This window comes from Hyalella azteca, unplaced genomic scaffold, assembly GCF_000764305.2.
Source record: "Hyalella azteca isolate HAZT.00-mixed unplaced genomic scaffold, Hazt_2.0.2 contig6628, whole genome shotgun sequence".
NCBI lineage: Eukaryota > Metazoa > Arthropoda > Malacostraca > Amphipoda > Hyalellidae > Hyalella > Hyalella azteca.
The window spans coordinates 17,395-40,032 of record NW_025936784.1 but is presented as its reverse complement, the minus strand read 5'-3'; the positions used below and the strand labels follow the sequence as shown (position 1 = coordinate 40,032).

General features: G+C 32.8%; 1 protein-coding gene across 1 annotated transcript; it reads right to left on the bottom strand.

The window, feature by feature from the left end:
• Positions 1–1,703: 1,703 nt before the first annotated feature.
• On the bottom strand, positions 1,704–22,628 carry LOC108667699 (stress protein DDR48-like). Its single transcript, XM_018154752.1, has 2 exons — positions 22,478–22,628; positions 1,704–2,203 (listed from the first exon to the last, which is right to left on the bottom strand). Exons 1-2 carry the CDS (start codon positions 22,626–22,628, stop codon positions 1,704–1,706), a joined length of 651 nt encoding a protein of 216 aa, XP_018010241.1.
• Positions 22,629–22,638: the final 10 nt, after the last annotated feature.

The window sequence follows — 22,638 nt, the reverse complement described above, 5'->3', positions numbered from 1 at the left end:
TTAGAGACGAGGGAAACAGCCAAAATGAGGGGAAATCTCCATGATGGAAAATAAGTGAGGGCAAAAAAGTGAGGGTGAGAAAGTGAGGGTAAAAAGTGAGGGAAGCAGGACTAGGCTGAGGGCATTACCATAACATTACAATGATGATCACAATAAAGTCGGCGACACAATACCAGTGCCGCATTAGGAGTATTTTTGGTTACCGTGGAGGCTCCCTCTCTGCGGTAATATTTAGTAGCATGCACGTTATTATGAATTATTACATATTTATTCAAATAATATGAGGATATGTCTATTCATATGCTTATTAGGATGACATGAATATATTTCTATATAGATATTTTATTTATTTAGGGTAAGGACATTTTTTACGTATCTATTCAGGTGCGTAGTTATTTCTTATTAAGACGTCTTAAATTATATATGAAATTAAGAAATAAGAATACTAAGATATTTGCACAGCAAAAGCAGCAATTGCACCACGAAATAAATTAAAATCTTTAATTATTTACTTAAATTTGAAAGAAATATTATTATTAAAATTAGAATTCTGCACCAATTATGAATTTCGGTTATAACGATATCGTTATTATATCGGAAATTGACATGATTTATATTTCAAACGAATTTTTCCAACGACAACCATCATTAATTATAGTAGCTACCATAATTAAACAAAATAATTAAAAACCTAAACCTGATAATTTCTATCTGCACATAATAATGACCATAATCATATAGAATAATAGCCTTCATTAAACCTAATAATTACTCTCATTAACCCAAAATAATCACCCTCATTAAACCAAATAATTACCCTCATCAAGCTCAATAATTTCCCTCAATAAACCTAAAAACAACCATCATTATGACTAATAAATAACTTACAATCATTGTGTATATTGACTTATATATAATAATAAATATATTATATACTATATTATTAAATTATTAATTTAAATATATATTGAAATTTGAATGAGATGAATTAATGAGATGAATAAATGCGATGAGTTAATGAGATGAATAAATGAGATAAATTAATGCGATGAACAAATGAGATGAATAAATGAGATGAATAAATGACATGATTAAATGAAATGAATAAATAAGATAAATGAGATGAATAAATGAGATGAATTAATGGGAAGAATAAATGAGATGAACGAAAGCGATGAACAAATGAGATGAATAAATTAGATGAATCAATGACATAATTAAATGAAATGGATAAATAAGATAAATGAGATGAATAAATGAGATAAATCAATGAGATCAATTAATGAGAAGAATAAATGAGATGAACGAATGCGATGAATAAATGAGATGAATTAAGGAAATGAGTTCATTAATGAGTGACCATCACTTCATGATACTCATGGCCGCTATCATGGTACACTAAGAAAACTGAATGTGTCATATTAATCAAATAGTGACACGCTTTCTTACCCTCAGCACAAGCAGAGAGCAGCCGTAGCACTGATACGCCCCTGTGCATTGCCAAAGTGGGTCAAGATGACCCACATAAGGGTATAAAATGCATAATTATTTGGACAAAATCTCACTAATCTCTCTGAGTGTCATCAATATTTTAATGATCATTTTATGATTTTTTATGAGCAAATAAAAAAAGTATAAAAAATAATTAATTTATGCACAAATTATTGCCGCTTTTGTAATTATTCTTTTTTTTTACATCGCCGTTATTCGTTATTTGTGCTCCCAAAGACATCGCCGTTATTTTCGCTCCCAAAGACATCGCCGTTATTTTCACTCCCAAAGACATCGACGTTATTTTCACTCACAAAGACATCGCCGTTATTTTCACTCCTAAAGACATCGCCGTTATTTTCACTCCCAAAGACATCGCCGTTATTTTCACTCCCAAAGACATCGCTGTTATTTTCACTCCTAAAGACATCGCCGTTATTTTCACTCACAAAGACATCGCTGTTATTTTCACTCACAAAGACATCGCCGTTATTTTCACTCACAAAGACATCGCTGTTATTTTCACTCCCAAAGACATCGCCGTTATTTTCGCTGCCAAAGACATCGCTGTTATTTTCACTCACAAAAACATCGCCGTTATTTTCACTCCCAAAGACATCGCTGTCATTTTCACTCACAAAAACATCGCCGTTATTTTCACTCACAAAGACATCGCCGTTATTTTCACTCACAAAGACATCGCTGTTATTTNCTCATAAACCGGCCAATAATTGCATTGTGGAATTGGCCGCGCATAAACCGGCCAATAATTTCAGCAGGGAATTCAGGCAGTTATTCATTGGGGTTTTTACAGCGCGTCTGTCATTTGAATGACGCTGTGAATGCGGCTTGATTGACAGCCGACATAATCACGGGTGATTAGTGGGGGTGATTAGTAGGTGCCTAATGTGAAGAGAGGGTGATTATTGCGAGGGTGAGAGCGAGAGGGTGATTATCGTGAGGGTGAGGGTGACTATCGTGAGGGTGAGAGAGGGTGATTATTTTGAAGGAGAGAGAGGGTGATTATGGTGAGGGAGGGAGAGGATGATTATCGCGAGGGAGAAAGAGGGTAATTTTTTCATGGTTGAGAGAGGGTAATCATCCTGAGGGTAATTAATTATTACTTATTATTATAATTTTATATACACTAAAATACAACAAAGAATTTTTTCTACAATAATATATTTTTAGTGTATATGATTTACAGTTAATAATATTGTTAATACAGGTTCAAACTATTGAAATAAACTTAGTCTTCAAAATATACAAAGTGCCAGTCAGATAGTTAAAATGAAATTCAAGGATTAGGTTAATATGGATTACAATATTTAACATAGCGAATTAACTCTATATTTAACCTATTTATTTAGGCATATCACTATTGAAACAAAGATGGCACGTGATATATATGGCTGACAGCTGGCTTNTTTCATTTCTCGTTTACCCTCTTTCGTCAATCGTTTACCCACTTTCATCCCTCGTTTAACCTTTTCCGCATCTCGCTTACCTTGTTTCTTTCCCTCGTTCACCTCTTTCATTTCTCTTTTACTCTCTTTCGCTTCTCGTTTACCTTCTTTCGTCACTCGTTTATCCTCTCACCTCCCTCGTTTGCCCTCATGTGGTCCTCTTTTATTCTCTCCTCTAAGGTGTCATTCGCTTCTTATCTCCGGTCTCGTACAGCCGCTTCTCTACGTTTTATTATATTATTTATTCTAATACATTTCTTCTTATGAGGCCTCTTTCCTCTCTTTTTCTTCCTATCATACCTTCTTTTATGGTGCCTCCTTTTCCCTCTTTTTTGTGCCCATTTCATCATACCCCATAACTGTCAAATAAAAAATGAAAATAGCCCAGATAAGCAGCAAGTTTAGTGAATGAAAAAGAAAAAAAAATTAATAGGATAAAAACCCATTGGCAGCTTAAATAAAAAACTGAAAAAAATAAAAAAGAGGGAAAACAGGCTTAGAGGGCACTGAAAAAATGAATAAATGAGAATGAAACAGACAACTTTAGAGACGAGGGAAACAGCCAAAATGAGGGGAAATCTCCATGATGGAAAATAAGTGAGGGCAAAAAAGTGAGGGTGAGAAAGTGAGGGTAAAAAGTGAGGGAAGCAGGACTAGACTGAGGACATTTCCATAACATTACAATGATGATCACAATAAAGTCGGCGACACAATACCAGTGCCGCATTAGGAGTATTTTTGGTTACCGTGGAGGCTCCCTCTCTGCGGTAATATTTAGTAGCATGCACGTTATTATGAATTATTATATATTTATTCAAATAATGTGAGGATATGTCTATTCATATGCTTATTAGGATGACATGAATCTATTTCTATATAGATATTTTTATTAATTTAAGGTAAGGATATGTCTATGCAGATATGTACTTATTTCTTATGAAGACGTTCAAATTGAAAAATAATATTGTTACTCAAATTATATTTACACACATACCAATTATGAATTTTGATTGTAATGATATCGTCATTGATTACCGGGAATTTACAGGATTTAAATTTCAATCGATTTTTTCCAACGACAACCATCATTAATTATAATAATAACCACAATTAAATAGATTAATTTAAAAACTAAACCTGATAGTTTCCATCTGCACATGAAAATTACCATACTCATATAAACTGATTACCCTCATTAAGCCTGATAATTACCATCATTATGCCTAATAACTAACTTACAATCATTGTGTCCATTGACTTGCAGATAATATTAAATATATGTATAATATTATTGAATATATGATTAATATTATTATATATACCAAAATTTATGAATAAAAAATATAAAAGTTTAATGACTTTGAAGATAAATTAAAGAAGTATCACTCATTGAAGTATAACTTTGTTGTTACAGTTGTTACCAATGCCACATAATAAATCTGAACTATGTATCTTGATACTATTAATAGTTTAAATGTGTAAGAATAGCAGCGTTACAATATTCAAGCAATTTTATATATAGTATGCAAGCCATCATGTAATATATGTACAGGCAATAATATAAAACACATCAATCATATAAAATAGAACAATCATGTCACATACAAGCAATCACAAATTATATAGTGATCATATAAAATACAGCAATCTTATAATATACAGCAATCATGTAATATACAGCAATCTTATAATAAACTGAGATCACATAATACACAACAATCATTTAATATACAGCAATCATATAATATACAGCAATTAAAATCATGTAATATACAGCAATCATATAACACACAGCAATCATGTAATATACAGCAATCACATAATACACAACAATCACATAATACACAGCAATCATGTAATATACAGCAATCATACAATAAACAACAATTAAAATCATGTAATATACAGCAATCATATAACACACAACAATCACGTAATACACAACAATCACATAATACACCGCAATCATGGAATATACAGCAATCATACAATAAACATAAGTCATTTTCATCACATTAAGCAGATAGCCGAGGGACAAATCAGCGGAGTGTGGCAATCTAAATCAGTTTGACGGGTTTCCCGCTAGACTTGGAATAATGATGGCAGCATCTAGCGGTATTACCCGAGGCTTTATCCTCTGTTGTGGCGCAATTAGGCAACATTTTCTTCGCGGGATGCCTCTCGTTAGAGCAATCATGCAATGAATTAAAATAATCATCTTAATTAGAGGTAATAGCGCTGGATTAACATTACGGTCGGTGCCACAGTGAGACGATCTTGTTTACTAAACTTATGTGGGTTAATTTTGATGAATTGTGGGCTAAATTTATAATTTGGCATTTGGAGGTGTTATTATGAACCTTATTTAGGTTAATAAAATTTAAATGGAAATATAGTTAAGTGTTTCACGTATTTCGCGATCATTATAAGCCTGTGAAAATCAGGGCTAGTCATTTTACTTCACTCGGATAAGTCTACGGAAATTACGCCTAACATTTACTTTACTCCTGCAATTTAAACGTAATTTTCTTCATATGAATAATTTCTCAGTGTCAAAATAACACATCGTTATATCAATATAATCCGGTTTTCAAATAATATAATAATAAATATCATTATTAAAATGAGGTAAGCTATTTCAAAATGCTTTATTAAAACTCTAAGTTAAGACAAGAAAGACAGACTGTGAAAATTCAAAAAAACTAAATTCATAGTCGAAGTAAAATATACGAATACGGATCAAAACAGTTCAAATTACCACCAAGCCTGGAATTTACTTATAATCTTGTGTCATTCTAAAGAACAAATTGATTTTAGTAACTTTTTAATATCGAATTTAAACAAACTTTTCCTATAGAACAAAAGCAATTTATTTTTGTGTAGACCATCTATATACTTTTTCCATGCATATAAAAATATACTCTATATATTTTTCACACTCTTTATATTTTTCTATGCATAAAAAAGTAAACTAAATATATTTTTCACACTCTATATAGATATTTTATACATATAATAAAATAATTGGTTGAGGAATTTAACGAAGGGTGCTTATCGTTATAATAGCCACGACCTCAAACCTTCAGGTCTTGAACGATCAAAAAAAATTATATTTTTCGAGTCAAGACACATGAGAAAAAAATGACGCGTTCCCGCTGCGTGAGTGGGAAGAAAAATAACGTAAATGACTCAATGCGTCATTTACGTTAATGATCAGTTTAGGATAACGGCTTCTTAGTGAGCGCTAAAAACGACTAATGGCAATTGTGGAAGTTCCTTTAGAGCTTTACTTAATATAGCCTACGAGGGGTGGGGGGTTACGGGGGTGGGGGACAGGAGTGAAATTGAGGGAAGGGGTAAAAGAAAAGGGGGAATGAAGGGGAGAAAAGAGAGGAGAAATGGAAGGAGGGAAAGGAAGAGGTGAAAAGAAGGAGTGAAAGAGATGGGGAAAATGAAGGGGAGAAAGGATGGAGGAAAAGGAAGAGGTGAAAGGGAGAGGGAAATGAAGGGGAAAAGAAAGAAGGAAAGGGAAGGAAGGAAAGGAAGGAAAGGAAGGGGGAATGAAGGGGAAAAGGAAAAGTAAGGAAGGAAAGGATGAGGTGAAAGGAAGGAGGAAAAGGAAAGGAGAGAAGCATGAGTTAAGGGAAGGGGTAATGGGGACAGGAAGAGGGAAAGGGAAGGAGGAACGGAAGGGGGAGTAAAAGGGGATAAAAAAGCGTGAAATTATTGACGGGAGCTTCTTAGCTTTGATTAGGAACCGAGGGCGTGACGGGAATGGGAATGAGGTTCGGGAATGTCAGGATTGCGGTGGGAATCTCTACTAACGAGGCACTTATGAAGAGAGAATTTGAAGAGTTTTATAAATTCAAACATTTGTATACCATTATTCACTTTTTTAGATCAGTTATGTTAAAAAAACAATATTTTATATAACAATATTAATTTCTACAGGTCAATTTTGATTTTCTACTCCGTGTAAATGCAAAATTATATTTCAACTAATTTCACAAATTGAAAATTAAAGCAATATCAATATGATTGAATGTATTAATATACGTCAAAGAAGTTATATTTAGACTATAATTGGAACTTTACGTAGAACGAATGTAACTTTTTTATTGAAGACATCAAAAAGTATTTACAAATAGTTTTAGAGATTTCAACATTGAGGTATTTTAATATTCTTAATTTTAAATTTCGTTGTTTGATTCATCTGCGAATTAATCGGCTCGAAAGTATACTTATTTAAAAATGTACAGATAATTCGCACGCTTTATAAGTCATTATAGTTGATTTCAGCGAGGTTATGTCTGTACAAATACTTTTTACGGCGTATTAATAATTGCTCACAGATATTTTCAACGCATCTATCAATCGTTAATAATATTTTCTAAACAATAATAATTTCTATTAATATTACACACTTTCCAGAATTCTATTTGCAATTTGTCAATCAATAAATATTTCCACGCGTCCAATCGATATTGTCACAAATATTCGTCCACATTTAAACAATATTCATCGATATTGCGGCAAATATTCATCGATATTTTATTAAATGCTTATCGAGTTTGTAGCAAATATGCATCGATATTTTAATATCTATTCATCGATATTGCCAAAAAATTCATCGACATTTCCAAAAATATACATCGATATTGCGGTAAAAAATTCGTCGATATTTTAATAAATAATCATCGATATTGTGGCGGGTATTCATCAATATTTCCCACGCAGCAATAAATCATTGAGAAAGTCCTCATGTAAACACATTCACGAATAATGAATGTGGTGTGCATGAACGAGCTCATGAATGAGAAGGATTAGGCTTCATCCTGTCCTGTGTCTAGGCAGGTCGTAGGAATTCAGGACAAATTCTCAGGTTTTTGCATGGAATTTCACAACATTGAATGATTTAATGAATGTTGTTGTATGGTGTGTTGATAATATATTGCCAGAATAAGAATACATAGTATTATCTAATTTATATTTGCATGGAATTTCACAACATTAAATGATTTAATGAATTTTGTTGCATGGTGTGTTGATAATATATTGCCAGAATATAAATACATGGTATTTTCTAATTGTTAATATTTTTCAATCCAGAATTAATGGCCACTTCCAAACATCAAGGCAACCATTTAATACATAAATTTATTATTGTTAATAGAAATATATAAACTTATTTACCTGTAATATACTGTAGTTGCCAATTATGATATTTTTTATTTGCAATGCTCAGGAGAAAAATTTAATAATTAAATTATATTTTGCATTTTGTTTTTTTTTCAAATTTTTTCTTATTCATGATCGTAGGAATAAATTAATGTAAGTGACAAAAAACAATGCTTCTCATTGAATTCATTATATTCTTCCATTTAAAATCTTTTATTAAATCTAAATACTTTCATCTGAACTTAAAATGTTCATCCGTTAATCAAATTAAAATCAGAACTTGATACTTTCAATGGATTCATTATGGTCGTCCTTCATATTATAACAATTTAACTAATTAAAATAAATGGACATTCATTTAATATTTTATTTTCCCTAATATATATTGACAGTGTCATGACATATCAAATTTATGAAATCTCAATATATATTTTATTCAATTATTGTTAATAAAATGAGTTAATTGAATTTAACACTATTGCTACTATGAGAGTTAATTATTAAAATTTAATTCACACCAATAAATGTATTTCAATTAAGAGAAATAATTGAAAGTGGTCAAATGGACCACAAAAGCACAAGATGTGGTTTTGTGGGCAAGTAATTCAGGTGAAGGGATTTTGTAGGCCTTCGCAATAACACTTTTGCTGAGAATTGCCCGTTAAAAGTGATCCCAAAATCTGAAAGCTAGGCCTCCTTAACGACCTGGCCTGATAAAAACAGCATAGGCCTATATACAGTTAAATTCATTTTAAAATGTTTATTTAATTTGAAATATTGTCTAAACTTCGCTACTTACTTTCTTCTTCTGTGAAATTTAATGTATATTTTTAATTATAGATTTATAACTAATAATAGATCATCTAAATTTAATGCTAAAAATAAATAAAATTTGATTAATATTTAAATTTGGGAAAACCAAAAAATTTGTTCGCAAAAATGTATCAAAAACGTCCGCTTTAATTATATAGCTGAATTAATAGTTAATTATATAGCTGACTTAATAATTAATTATATAGCTGAATTAATAATTAATTATATAGCTGAATTAATAATTATTTACATAGCTGCAAAGTGATCAATTACTTGGCTGAATTATTGATTAATTTCACAGCCCCATGATGAATAGTAACATAGCTGAATTATTAATTAAAAACCTAGCTGCTTGATGATTAATTGCATAGCTGAATCACTAATAAAAAACACAGCTGCATGATTATTAATTGTTAAGCTATATATTATTAAGCAAATACAAAGCTGTATTAAAAAGAACGCATATCTGGATTTTTGATTAGATACATAGCAGAATAATCAATGAATTAAATATCAGAAATATCAATTAGAAGGAATTTAAAAGCAAAGAAAACGCCAAGAAAATTCACCATATCGATATTGAAAACGTTTCGGAGTCCAGCTCCATCATCAGTTCGACTAAACTAAAAATGAATAAAATCACTTTAAAAGTCAAAATTCAAAGACAGACATAAAACCTAAACAAGACCTAACATTATATCGAAATAAACAGGACTAGTTATGAACAACGTTTTCAATATCGATATGGTGAATTTTCTTTGCGTTTTCTTTGCTTTTAAATTCCTTGTGAACTTGCGATATAAGAAGACTAATGATATAAGTATATATCAATTAATTACATTACTGCATGATAACTAATTACATAGCTGGGTGACTAATTAATGTCAAAGCTCAATTATTAGGATACTACTTGATACGTAACTATATCCAGACACTACTTGATAATTAATTACATAATGGATAATTGTCTAAATTATGAGCTAAATAATCATTAAATTATTATCAATAAAAATTATTAATTATTGAAATTGACGGAACGGGGGAACGTTTTATTTTTTAACATATGAAAATATAATAAAAATTTTCCGAATTTTGTGATGTTAATAGTAATTGATAATTTTGTTAATATTAATAAATAATATATTTTACAATGTGATAATAATAGTATATAACTCTTATTAAATATTAACTGTTTCTCAAATTCTTTATGCTAGAGGAACAGATAATGCAACGTTCTTTTATAAATTTGAAACAAAGTTTCAAACATATTTTTTTGTTCAATTAGAAACAGAAAATATTCAACCCAATAATAAGATTAAAATAATATATATCTTATATTTGAGTCTAGCTTATCATTTTCCTATACTTTCTTTCCTGTATTTCCTATTTTTCCTGTATCCTGTATTGTATTAGTCTCATTAATGCCATCTCAGTCTCATTAATGCCACCTCAGTCTCATTAATGCCATCTCAGTCTCATTAATGCCATCTCAGTCTCATTAATGCCACCATAATCTCATTAATGTCACAACTGTTTCATTAATGTCACCTCAGTCTCATTAGTGCCACCTCAATACCGTTAATGCCACCACAGTCCCATTAATGTCACAACTGTCTCATTAATGCCACCTCAGTCTCAATAACTTCCCGCGAGTCTCATTAAGTGGTGCGTCTCATTAAGTAGTGCGCTGTTTGCACGGCAATTAGTGGCATCTTAACTAATGAGGACAAGCGAGCCGTGCACGTGAATATATAATGGGCCTCTGCACCCATTACTGCTGGCCGACCCATTAACGCTGCTAAGTGGGCAGTCATGTCACTATATTGAGGCTTCCTAATGGGCGTTTGTAGTTACTAATGGCTAAGTAGTTAAGTAGTTTTTACTTGTACTAAGTAGTTAAGTAATTTGTACTTGTACTAATGGCTAGAAGGTTGTACTTATGGTACCTACTACTTAACATTCATTTACATTTATTACATAAACTCTAAAGGAATTTTTACAATTACAATCTAATTAACCTTATTTTAAAAATAACTAAACACAAAATTGTCAAATTATTTAATTAGTTTCAGGAAACCCGTTGAGTTGCGAAAATTTTCGGTCTGAATATCAAATATTAATATTTAATATATTACAATTAATATCTAAAAAAATAATATATATACTAATAATAATTTTATTATTATATATTACATAAGGAAGAATCAAACCATTACTTGCATATAACCATTAACCATCCAAGGGACCCCGGCTTTGACTAACGGGAGTCATAGTCTTCCAAGTACAGGTCATCTTCCTTGATGTGTCCCGTGTGTCCAGTGTATCCCTGGGGACCTGATGTGTCCCTAGATTGTTGATGTGTCCTGATATATGCCGTGTATCCACAAGATGACAACAGTATAGCCTCCTCCTTATAAATACATCAGATCTTATTGACAGTATACACCTCCTCATAATAAATACATCAGATCTTATCGACAGTATTTGCTTCCTCCTAATAAATACATCAGATCTTATTGAGAGTATACGCCTCCTCCTAATAAATACATCGGATCTTATATTGACAGTATAGCCTATTCCTAATAAATACATCAGATCTTATTGACAGTGTACGCCTCCTCCTAATAAATACATCAGATCTTATTGACAGTATACGCCTCCTCCTAATAAATGCATCGGATCTTATTGACAGTATAGCCTATTCCTAATAAATACATCAGATCTTATTGACATTGTAGCCTATTCCTAATAAATACATCAGATCTTATTGACAGTTTAAGCCTCCTCCTGATAAATACATCACATCTTATTGACAGTATACGCCTCCTCCTAATAAATACATCAGATCTTATTGACAGTGTAGCCTATTCCTAATAAATACATCAGATCTTATTGACAGTTTACGCCTCCTCCTGATGAATACATCACATCTTATTGACAGTATACACTTCCTCCTAATAAATACATCAGATCTTATTGACAGTATACGCCTCTTCCAGATAAATACATCAGATCTTATTGACAGTATACACCTCCTCCTAATAAATACATCAGATCTTATTGACAGTATACACCTATTCCTAATAAATACATCAGATCTTATTGACAGTATACGCCTCCTCCTAATAAATACATCAGATCTTATTGACAGTATAGCCTCTGTCTCTTATACACATCTAGATGTGTATAAGAGACAGATCTTATTGACAGTATACGCCTCCTCCTAATAAATACATCAGATCTTATTGACAGTATACGCCTCCTCCTAATAAATACATCAGATCTTATTGACAGTATACACCTCCTCCTAATAAATACATCAGATCGTATTGACAGTATTTGCCTCCTAATAAATACATCAGATCTTATTGACTGTATAGCCTCCTCCTAATAAATACATCAGATCTTACTGACAGTATACACCTCCTCCTAATAAATACATCAGATCTTATTGACAGTATAGCCTCCTCATAATAAATACATCAGATCTTATTGACAGTTTACGCCTCCTCCTAATAAATACATCAGATCTTATTGACAGTATAGCCTCCTCCTAATAAATACATCAGATCTTATTGACAGTATATGCCTCCTCCTAATAAATACATCAGATCTTATTGACAGTTTTTTCTGCCTCGGCAGCGGTCGTAAAAGAAAGCCATTGCCTGGAATTACCGTTCATGTATCATTCCAGATTCCCGTGTTCCAGCTCCGCGCATTCCAAGAGGTTCCCACATGAATTCTGAAATGTGCGCTCATCTAGCATTCCCGGAAGCGATTCCAGATTCCTGTATTCTAGATGATTCCAGTTATATTATTCATGAAGATTTTCTAGTATCGAATGCTTGCAATGGTATTCCCATATTCCTAGCCATTCCCAGCTGGAATTTAGTCTACTAAGTAACTTATAATGGAATACTGGACTAAGAAATTGGGAATTTGGATATCGATAATTGAAGCACTGGGAAAGGGAAAATCCGGAATGGGAATTTGGGAATTGGGTCAACGAAAATAAGAAATACTGGGAATTGAAATAAAGGGCATGGGATATCAGGTAATCAGACATTGTGAATTTTGAGGAGGTAATGGTTTTACTGTGCCTTTAATTATTGGAAATTGTGTTCCTGTGAAAAGGGTAAGTGGGAATTTGGATGTTAGGAATGGGGGCAGGGGTAATGGGCTTATCATTCCTGCCAGGAATGGCCGTAAAACTATCGTCTTATAAATTAAGTATATGTTGGGAAGATATTTTCATTATAAATGTAAATAAATATGCATAATTATTATGATATAAATATATTAAAATATCTATCAATATTGAATAAAATATTATTGTGAAAGCGTCATGAACTATGCAGGAATTGTTATAGATTAATAATTAATATAATAATATAATTTTTATTATATATAATAATACCTGTCTCTTATACACATCTAGATGTGTATAAGAGACAGATGTAACATATGNACATTACAGCGACGCAACATTACAGCGACGCAACATTACAGCGACGCAACATTACAGCGACGCAACATTACAGCGACGCAACATTACAGCGACGCAACATTACAGCGACGCAACATTACAGCGACGCAACATTACAGCGACGCAACATTACAGCGACGCAACATTACAGCGACGCAACATTACAGCGACGCAACATTACAGCGACGCAACATTACAGCGACGCAACATTACAGCGACGCAACATTACAGCGACGCAACATTACGGCGACGCAACATTACAGCGACGCAACATTACATCGACGCAACATTACGGCGACGCAACATTACGCAATGTTTCAACGCCAGAATGGGAATTTAGGAACCACTGGAATCACTTAAGAACCGAGCCGGGAATCTCGTGGGAATGGGAATGAGAATGAGATGAGAACGGGAATCGTTTGGGGGACGGGAATGTGATTAGATAAAACATGGCGAGGATGGGAATCAAGTGGCAATGGGAATCACTGGGAATGAGAATCACTGGGAATGAGAATCACTGGGAATGAGAATCACTGGGAATGAGAATCACTGGCATTGGGAATCATTGTGAATGAGAATCACAGGGAATGGGAATCACTGGGAATGGGAATCACTGGGAATGGGAATCAGTGGGAATGGGAATCTCTGGGAATGGGAATCGCTGTAAGTGAAAAAAAGCCCCACAATGATGGCGTTCAAATCGTAGAAAAAATGAATAATTTTGATTTCTAAACATCGGACATGTTCGATACTATTGGGATATAGGTAACCCTAATACCATGAGTACCTGTACAATGAACAGCTGTATAATGAACAGCTGTACAATGAACAGCTGTACAATGAACAGCTGTACAATGAACAGCTGTACAATGAACAGCTGTACAATGAACAGCAGTACAAAGAAATCTTCCTATTTCTACGAAATTTGTACTTCGTTTACCAACATTACTAAATTACAAATGTTCGTTACTTAATAGTTTATTTAAAAAATAGCCTAGAAAAAAAATAAATTGTCTGTGGGTTAATTCAAACAATTAATCATAATTAATTTAATTGAGTGGATTATAAATAAACCTTTTAAGATTGACAAAAAAATATCCAAACACGACAAAAAACTTTCGTTGTGACAGCGCTAAAATTAATAATTGATTGAATTATTATTCAGCCAGTAATTAACTAAATCATCAATTATTTTTTATTATTAATGAACGGCACCTTCAGTCTAATGGAACGATTGAACATGCATATTTTGTGAACAAGTAAATGTTAAACATGGCGGCTGTAATAAATCTAACAATCTTTTCATATCCATTAATCAAACGAAAATTAATTACTAAATGATAATTGTTGACAATCAGTAACCCACCTTCCTGCTGATCTTGGCGTCATTTATTAATTATCAACAAAAACGTTCAAATCTCTACTAACAAAATAAATTCATTAATATTAGAATAATTTATTTCCATCTAACAAAAATTTTACCATTATTTAACGCAATTAATTATGCACTAATATCTTTACTAACCATCTATAACTACTGTTCTAATTTTACTGTTACTGGGGATTTACTGTTCTAATTATTATTAGAACAATTTATTACTATTCAACAAAAATGTTAACAATGATTTTTTCAATTAATTATGCACTTAACGCAATTACGCAGCCGGTAGTAATTAAAATAAAAAATGATAAATAAATAAAAGAAAAATGCATGGCCGATTATGACGGCAGTAAATCCCCCTTGCATGTCGCGCTGTTTTTTTCACTGCATTTTTTTCACTGCATTTTTTCCTGCATTTTTTCACTGCATTTTTTCACTGCATTTTTTCACTGCATTTTTTCCGGCAACTTTTAATTATGAGTAAATTTTTTTTTTCGTGTCGGCGTCAGAGGACGGGCGGTTAAAATTCCTAAAGCGGTATCATGGATACGAGCTGCATGATGATTAATTACAGGCTGAATTATTAATTGATTACAGGCTGCATGATGATTAGTTGCAGGCTGGATTATTAATTGATTACAGGCTGCATGATGATTAGTTGCAGGCTGAATTATTAATTGATTACAGGCTGCATGATGATTAGTTGCAGGCTGAATTATTAATTAATTGCAGGCTGCATGATGATTAGTTGCAGGCTGAATTATTGATTGATTACAGGCTGCATGACGATTAGTTGCAGGCTGAAATATTAATTAACTACAGGCTGCATAATGGCTAATAACATAGCTGAATTAGTAATTAATTATATAGTTGCACGATGACTAATTACATAGGTTAAATATTGATTAATTTCAGGGCTACATGATGATTAATTACACAGCTGTTGAATAATTATCTAATTATTAAGCTGAATAATCATTAAATTATTATTAATAAAAAATTATTAATTACTGATATAGATGGAAGGGAAACGTTTAATTTTCAGCGTGCGAAAATAAAATAAAAAAATTTCCAAAATTTTATGATGTTATCCAAATCGGTAGAATAAATTAAATTTTTAAATAATAGTAATAACTAATATATATTCATCATATAATAGTAATGGTATAAAACTCTTAATATATATTAACTCTTTCTTTAACTCTTTATTCCAGAAGAACGGATAATGCAACGTTTTTATTAATTCAAAACAATGTTTCAATTATATTTTTGTTCAATTAGAAACAAATAATATTCAACACGTTAATAAGATTAAAATATTTTATATCTTAAATTTGAGTCTAGCTTATCATTTTCCTATACTTTATCTTCTCTATATCCTATATTTTCCTCCAATCCAGTATTATCTACATGTACTTTGTATTGCCTTGTGAATTATAATTATTAATATAACCATTTTTATATATTATTTATTGATTATTTTGCATAGTTCAATGCACTCATTAGTGAGGGCAAAATCAAGCCACATATGCCTTATTGCATTAATTTACAAATCGCAATTAAATAGGATAACTCTATGCCTATAATCGATAATGTTATAAAATCCAACATTATAACTAAACAATTTTTTCACTTGTTTTAAACTGAAATATAGAATGGTATCATTCAGATAGTTAGCCAATCACTAATTTACCGGTACAATTAATTAATAATTTTGTAATAAAAATTTTACTGCTAAATCACCTTGTAATTTAACATAATTCGAATAGAATTGATTTGGTAAAAAAATATTCAGTAATAATAAGTGCCAAATATTATAAGGGGGTGCAGGAGGAAGGGGGATTAAATAAGGGGGGTGGGGGTACAGGCGAAATTAAATAATATTAAATAATAATAAGCACAAAATATCACAGGGGGTGGAGGAGTGGGGATTAAATAAAGGGGAAGGGGGGGTACAGGCGAAATTAATACGTACCACAAAAAAGAAACAAACTTTTAATAACCAAGCGACCAACATCAATCACGAGTCACCCGTTGACCCGTCCTTAACACGACGTTATAATAACGTAACCAAGACGGCTGCTACGAACGCAACGTTAAATGTCGCAATTGTACCGGAAATGGTGCGGTGAAAATTAAAAAATGAGGGTAATGTAACGCAGGAGTGAGGGTAATGTGGCGCAGGAGTGAGGGTAATGTAACGCAGGAGTGAGGGTAATGTAACACAGGAGTGAGGGTAATGTAACGCAAGAGTGAGGGTAATGTAATACGAGAGTGAGGGTAATGTAGCTTCCTCGCTGAGAAAGTGAGGGTAACGGTCCGGAATTGAATGGAATTGCGAGGGAAAGCTAACGGTGACGTCATGAATACCAAACAATTGTCCAATTGTTTGGATTTTTTAAAATTTCTGAACTTAAAATTGCGGACATAGTTCCACTCATATCTATGAGTGAGGGGTGAAAAGAAGGGGAAAGTAGAAAGAAGTTGAGAAAAGGGGGAACAGGAGAACAAATTTTGGATTAAAAATTTCAAAAATTGCTAGGATTGGAATGGTGGTGAAAATGAAAAGGAAGGAGGGAAGGAGAGGGAAGGAGAGGGAAGGAGAGGGAAGGAGAGGGAAGGAGAGGGAAGGAGAGGGAAGGAGAGGGAAGGAGAGGGAAGGAGAGGGAATGTAACTGTCAGGGTAACAACGAGGGTAATTGTGAAGATAATAATGAGGGAAATTGAAAGAGTAACTTATATAAGATTGTATATTCGTCCAGCTGAATTTAAAAAAATTAGCAAAATTAAAATAAAAATGAAACGAAGCATAAGGGAACAGAAAAAACATTCAAAATTCCTCTCATTAGCATTGAAGTGAAAAAAAACTAGGCCTCTTTTGAAGACGTTTCAATAGAGCCAGCGATTATGTTTTCTCGAGAAGAGGGCTATAGAAGAAGAGTAGGCCTATAGAAGAGTAGGCCGATAATGTCACGGCAAAAAATTTCCTGCCTCGGCCGAAGAAAAATGTTCCAGAATATCGACAGTCAAAACGCAGGCGATAACACATTGACTGGCCGGCGAGGGATGACCGAGGCTTCAATAACTCATAAATAACCGTCAAAAAGCCTTAATAACGCATTAATAACAGACGAGATCGTCTTAATAACGCATGAATAACAGACGAGATCGTCTTAATAACGCATGAATAACAGACGAGATCGTCTTAATAACGCATTAATAACAAGTCTTAATAGTCTTATAAATAGTCTTAATAATAGTCTTGTAGAGTAAGTCTTAATAACGCATTAATAACAGACGAGATCGTTTTAATAACGCATTAATAACAGACGAGATCGTTTTAATAACGCATTAATAACAGACGAGATCGTTTTAATAAAGACAAACAATTATTGATAATAATAAATAACTAATAACCATTTATTACCCCAATAACAGACGTTAATTATCAAAATGTAGAGCAAAACGCTATTTATAATTGATAACAGAGCAATAAATGAGACTTGTTAAGTGCGAGCTGCGATATGTGGACGTTACAGCAATTTTAAAATAATGTCTAACAAAATCAAACTATGAAAAATATATAAATAAATTTAAACGAATAGTTGCGTGCCACAAAAATATATAAAAAAGAATGAACCGGCAACTAAAACAAATTGACCCCCTAAAAAATAAACGTAAACAAATTGAACCCCTAAGAAAGAAATGTGTACCAATTGAACCCTTAAGAAAGAGACGTGAACCAATTGAACCCCTAAGAAATATTCGTGAAACAATTGAACCCTCAAGAAAGAAACGTGAAGCAATTGAACCCCTAAGAAATATTCGTGAATCGATTGAACCCTGAAGAAAGAAACGTGAAACAATTGAACCCCTAAGAAAGAAACGTGAACCAATTGAACCTCTAAGAAAGGAACGTGAACCAATTGAACCCCTAAGAAATAAACATGAACTAATTGAACCTTCATGAACGAAACGTGAACCAATTTAACCCCTAAGAAAGAAACGTTAACCAATTGAACTCCGAAGAAATAAACGTGAACCAATTGAACCCTTATGGAAGAAACCTAAACCAATTGAACCTCTAAGAAAGGAACGTGAACCAATTGAACCTCTAAGAAATAAACATGAACTATTTGAACCTTCAAGAACGAAACGTGAATCAATTGATCCCCTAAGAAAGGAACGTGAACCAATTAAACCACAAAGAAAGAAACGTGAACCAATTAAACCACAAAGAAAGAAACGTGAACCAATTAAACCCAAAGAAAGAACGTGAACCAATTGAACCCCTATGAAATAAACGTGAACCAATTGAACCAATAAGAAAGAAACGTGAACCAATTGAATCCTTAAGAAAGGAACGTGAACCAATCGAACCTCTAAGAAAGGAACGTGAACCAATTGAACCCCTAATAAATAAACCTGAACCAATTGAACCCCTAAGAAATAAATGTGAATCAATTGAACCTCTGAGAAAGAAACGTGAACCAATTGTAGCGCTAAGAAAGAAACGTGAACCAATTGAATCCTTAATATAGAAACCTGAACCAATTGAACCCCTAAGAAAGAAATCTGAACCAATTGAACCCCTAAGAAAGAAACCTAAAACAATTGAACCCCTAAGAAAGGAACGTAAACCAATTGAACCCGTAAGGAAGAAACGTGAACCAATTGAACCCTTAAGGAAGAAACCTAATCCAATTGAACCCTCAAGGAAGAAACGTGAACCAATTGAACCCTAAGAAACGTGAAGCAATAGAACCCCTAAGAAAGAAACGTGAACCAATTGAAATACTAAGAAATAAACGTGAACCAATTGAACTCCTAAGAAAGAAACGTGAACCAATTGAACTCCTGAGAAAGAAACGTGAACCAATTGAACCTTAAGAAAGAAACGTGAACCAATTGAACCCTCACGGAAGAAACCTAAACCAATTGAACCCCTAAGAAATAACCCCCCCCAGAAAGTTGAGCCCGCTGGGGGTCAGTGGCCCGGTGCTGTCCATTATTATGGACACGCACTCTGACCGGACTGCAGGGCCTGCAGACCGGACCGCTTGGTCTGCAGACCGGACTACAGGGTCTGCCAAACAGACTAGTAGTTCTGCAACTATTCAGTGAATTCCAAAGCATAATTTGCATTCAGATAAATAGTATATTTTTAACGAGTTATTTCAACTCATTATGTTCACGATAACTCACCGAGCGTTGAATAGTGCGTTGATAGTGATGAAGTTGTAGTCTTGCTGCTTATCAACTCGACTTCAACTAAGGGAAGAGAAAATCATCATTAAATCATCATTAAGTAATCAGTATATCATCAATAAATCATCAATAAATCCTCTTTAAATAATCATTAAATAATCGTTAAATCATGAATAAATCCTAAATTAATCCTCGTTAAACTATCATTCACTCGCTAAAGGACAATATTGTTGAATCACTATCTTAATTGCATTTAAATTTTATTTTTTTTTATTCAATAATTATCATCATTAATTAACATTCTTTTATATTGTTAAATAATTACCTCTAGTATGTGAAAATTGTTATTTATTATTTAATAATTATCTTTATTATTAACTAATCTTTATTATTTAATTAAATAATTATCGTTACCTAAAATTTTGAATAATCGCCGTTTAATCGCCCCCTAGATTATAAATTATTCACTTTGAAACTGTTTTTTAAAGAAAGTTTGAAAAATCATAGTTTTTCGTATGTTTTGTAAATTTTTTACGTTATAAATTTACAACGTGACCTCAAATATAATAGAATATGTTTAACTTCACGTTGTAACATAATAGTATTATAACTAATAACAATAATAATAAAATTTTTTGTCAAGTTATTAATTCTTATCAAGAAATTTGATAATTTTCGAGTATTGAAATATGTAGCATATTATAAATACCGTTATGTCACCATTATTTATAACGTCAATGACGTTACAAATATAGAACTAAACGAAATACACTAACATGTTTCGTTATATCTGTTTGAGTTTACAAATTTTTAACGATTCTTTACTGAAATTATTACGAAAAAATCAATAATACTCTACGCAATAATTTTTAGAGTTATATAAGAAACGTAACGTCATAGAAACGTTATGCCTCATGATAAATTATGCGCGTTGTAACGTCATAAAAACGTTATGCCTCACGATAAATTATGCGCGTTGTAACGTCATAAAAACGTTATGCCTCACGATAAGTTGTGCGCGTTGTAACGTCATAAAAACGTTATGCCTCGCGAAATTATGCGCGTTTTAACGTCATAAAAACGTTATGCCTCACGATAAATTATGCGCGTTGTAACGTCATAAAAAAGTTATGCCTCACGATAAATTATGCGCGTTTTAACGTCATAAAAACGTTTTACAAGTAAAACTCACATAAAAAAACATAAACGTTATGCCTCACATTAAAACGTTATGCCTCAAAAACGTTATGCCTCATAAAAATGTTATGCCTCACGATAAATTTTACGCGTTTAAGGTCCAAAATATTTTACCTAAATAACTATACACTTCTTACGCTTGTGGGAGTTATCCTGACACATTTTGGCCCGGTAAATAACTCTATCAGGGCTACGCACAAGAAGTGTGTCACTATTTGATCAATATATATATATTAGTCAAATATGTCCCGTTTATTTTTCTGTGTGATGAACAAAGGCACTGGCCGCGAGATGACCTGTCATGAACTTTCCTAAGAAGTTTTCGAACACGAGGGTCAGGATGAGGGAAATTTGGGATGATTTACCCTCATTTTACCCTCAGATGACCCTCACTTTATTGCACTTTGTAGTCGCTGAACTCACGTTCATTTCGCACATTATCTTGTCAAAAAATATAAAAAATGAGGGCAAATTGAAAATTGAGGGTAAAATGGAAATTGAGAGAGAAGTGAATGAAAAACAGACGATGTGCCCCATTTTGGCCTTGTTTTAATGATTTTAATTGTTAATGGTTCCCCAATTTTCGTATTGTGAATTGTTTAATCACTCATTTTTATTTTTTTATCAACATTTGTTTCCACTTTACCCTCACATAAATAACCGCTTTGCCCTCACATCAATGCCACTTTACCCTCATTTTACCCTCTAAATGAGCGCAGTATGTCTAGTACATAACAATGATAATAATAGCTTTTTATTACGTTTATGTAAGAGAGAATAAGAGAATAATGGCCAACAGATACGTTGGTATAACGGAAAATAATGGCATAGTGAATAATAAAACTAACGGTGGAGAAAAAACAGCTGAAATAGCTGAAAAAGTGTAGTAAAAGATATTTACAACTAAAAACTAAAACCGTAAGTGTTCCTCGACAAAAAATTAGTAAAAAAAATATTCAACTGCAGTGAATACAAAAATGGAAATTCGCCGAAAAGCGCAATAAATCAAGATGTCTGTCCCGACGTGAGGACATGTCGTAAATAATCTACAACAAAACCAAATGATTTAAACGGCCTACACGCACGGCCTACACATCACCCATGCACGGCCTACACGTCACCCACGCACGGCCTACACGTCACCCACGCACGGCCTACACGCACGGCCTACACGTCACATGAGTAAATATCTGAGAAATATTATAAAGAATATAAAAAATAATAAAAATAAATTATATATTTTGAAATTTACATAACTGTCCTCAAGACCCCAGCAGTCCCCAAGTCTTAAGTTTTGGGACCCCTTAAGTCCCAAGGTGTCCCCAAGTCCCCACTGTTCCCTTAGTCCCCACTGGTACCCAAATCCCAGGCAGCCCCCAAGTCCCAGCAGTCCACACAAGTCCCCCATAATTCTCCAT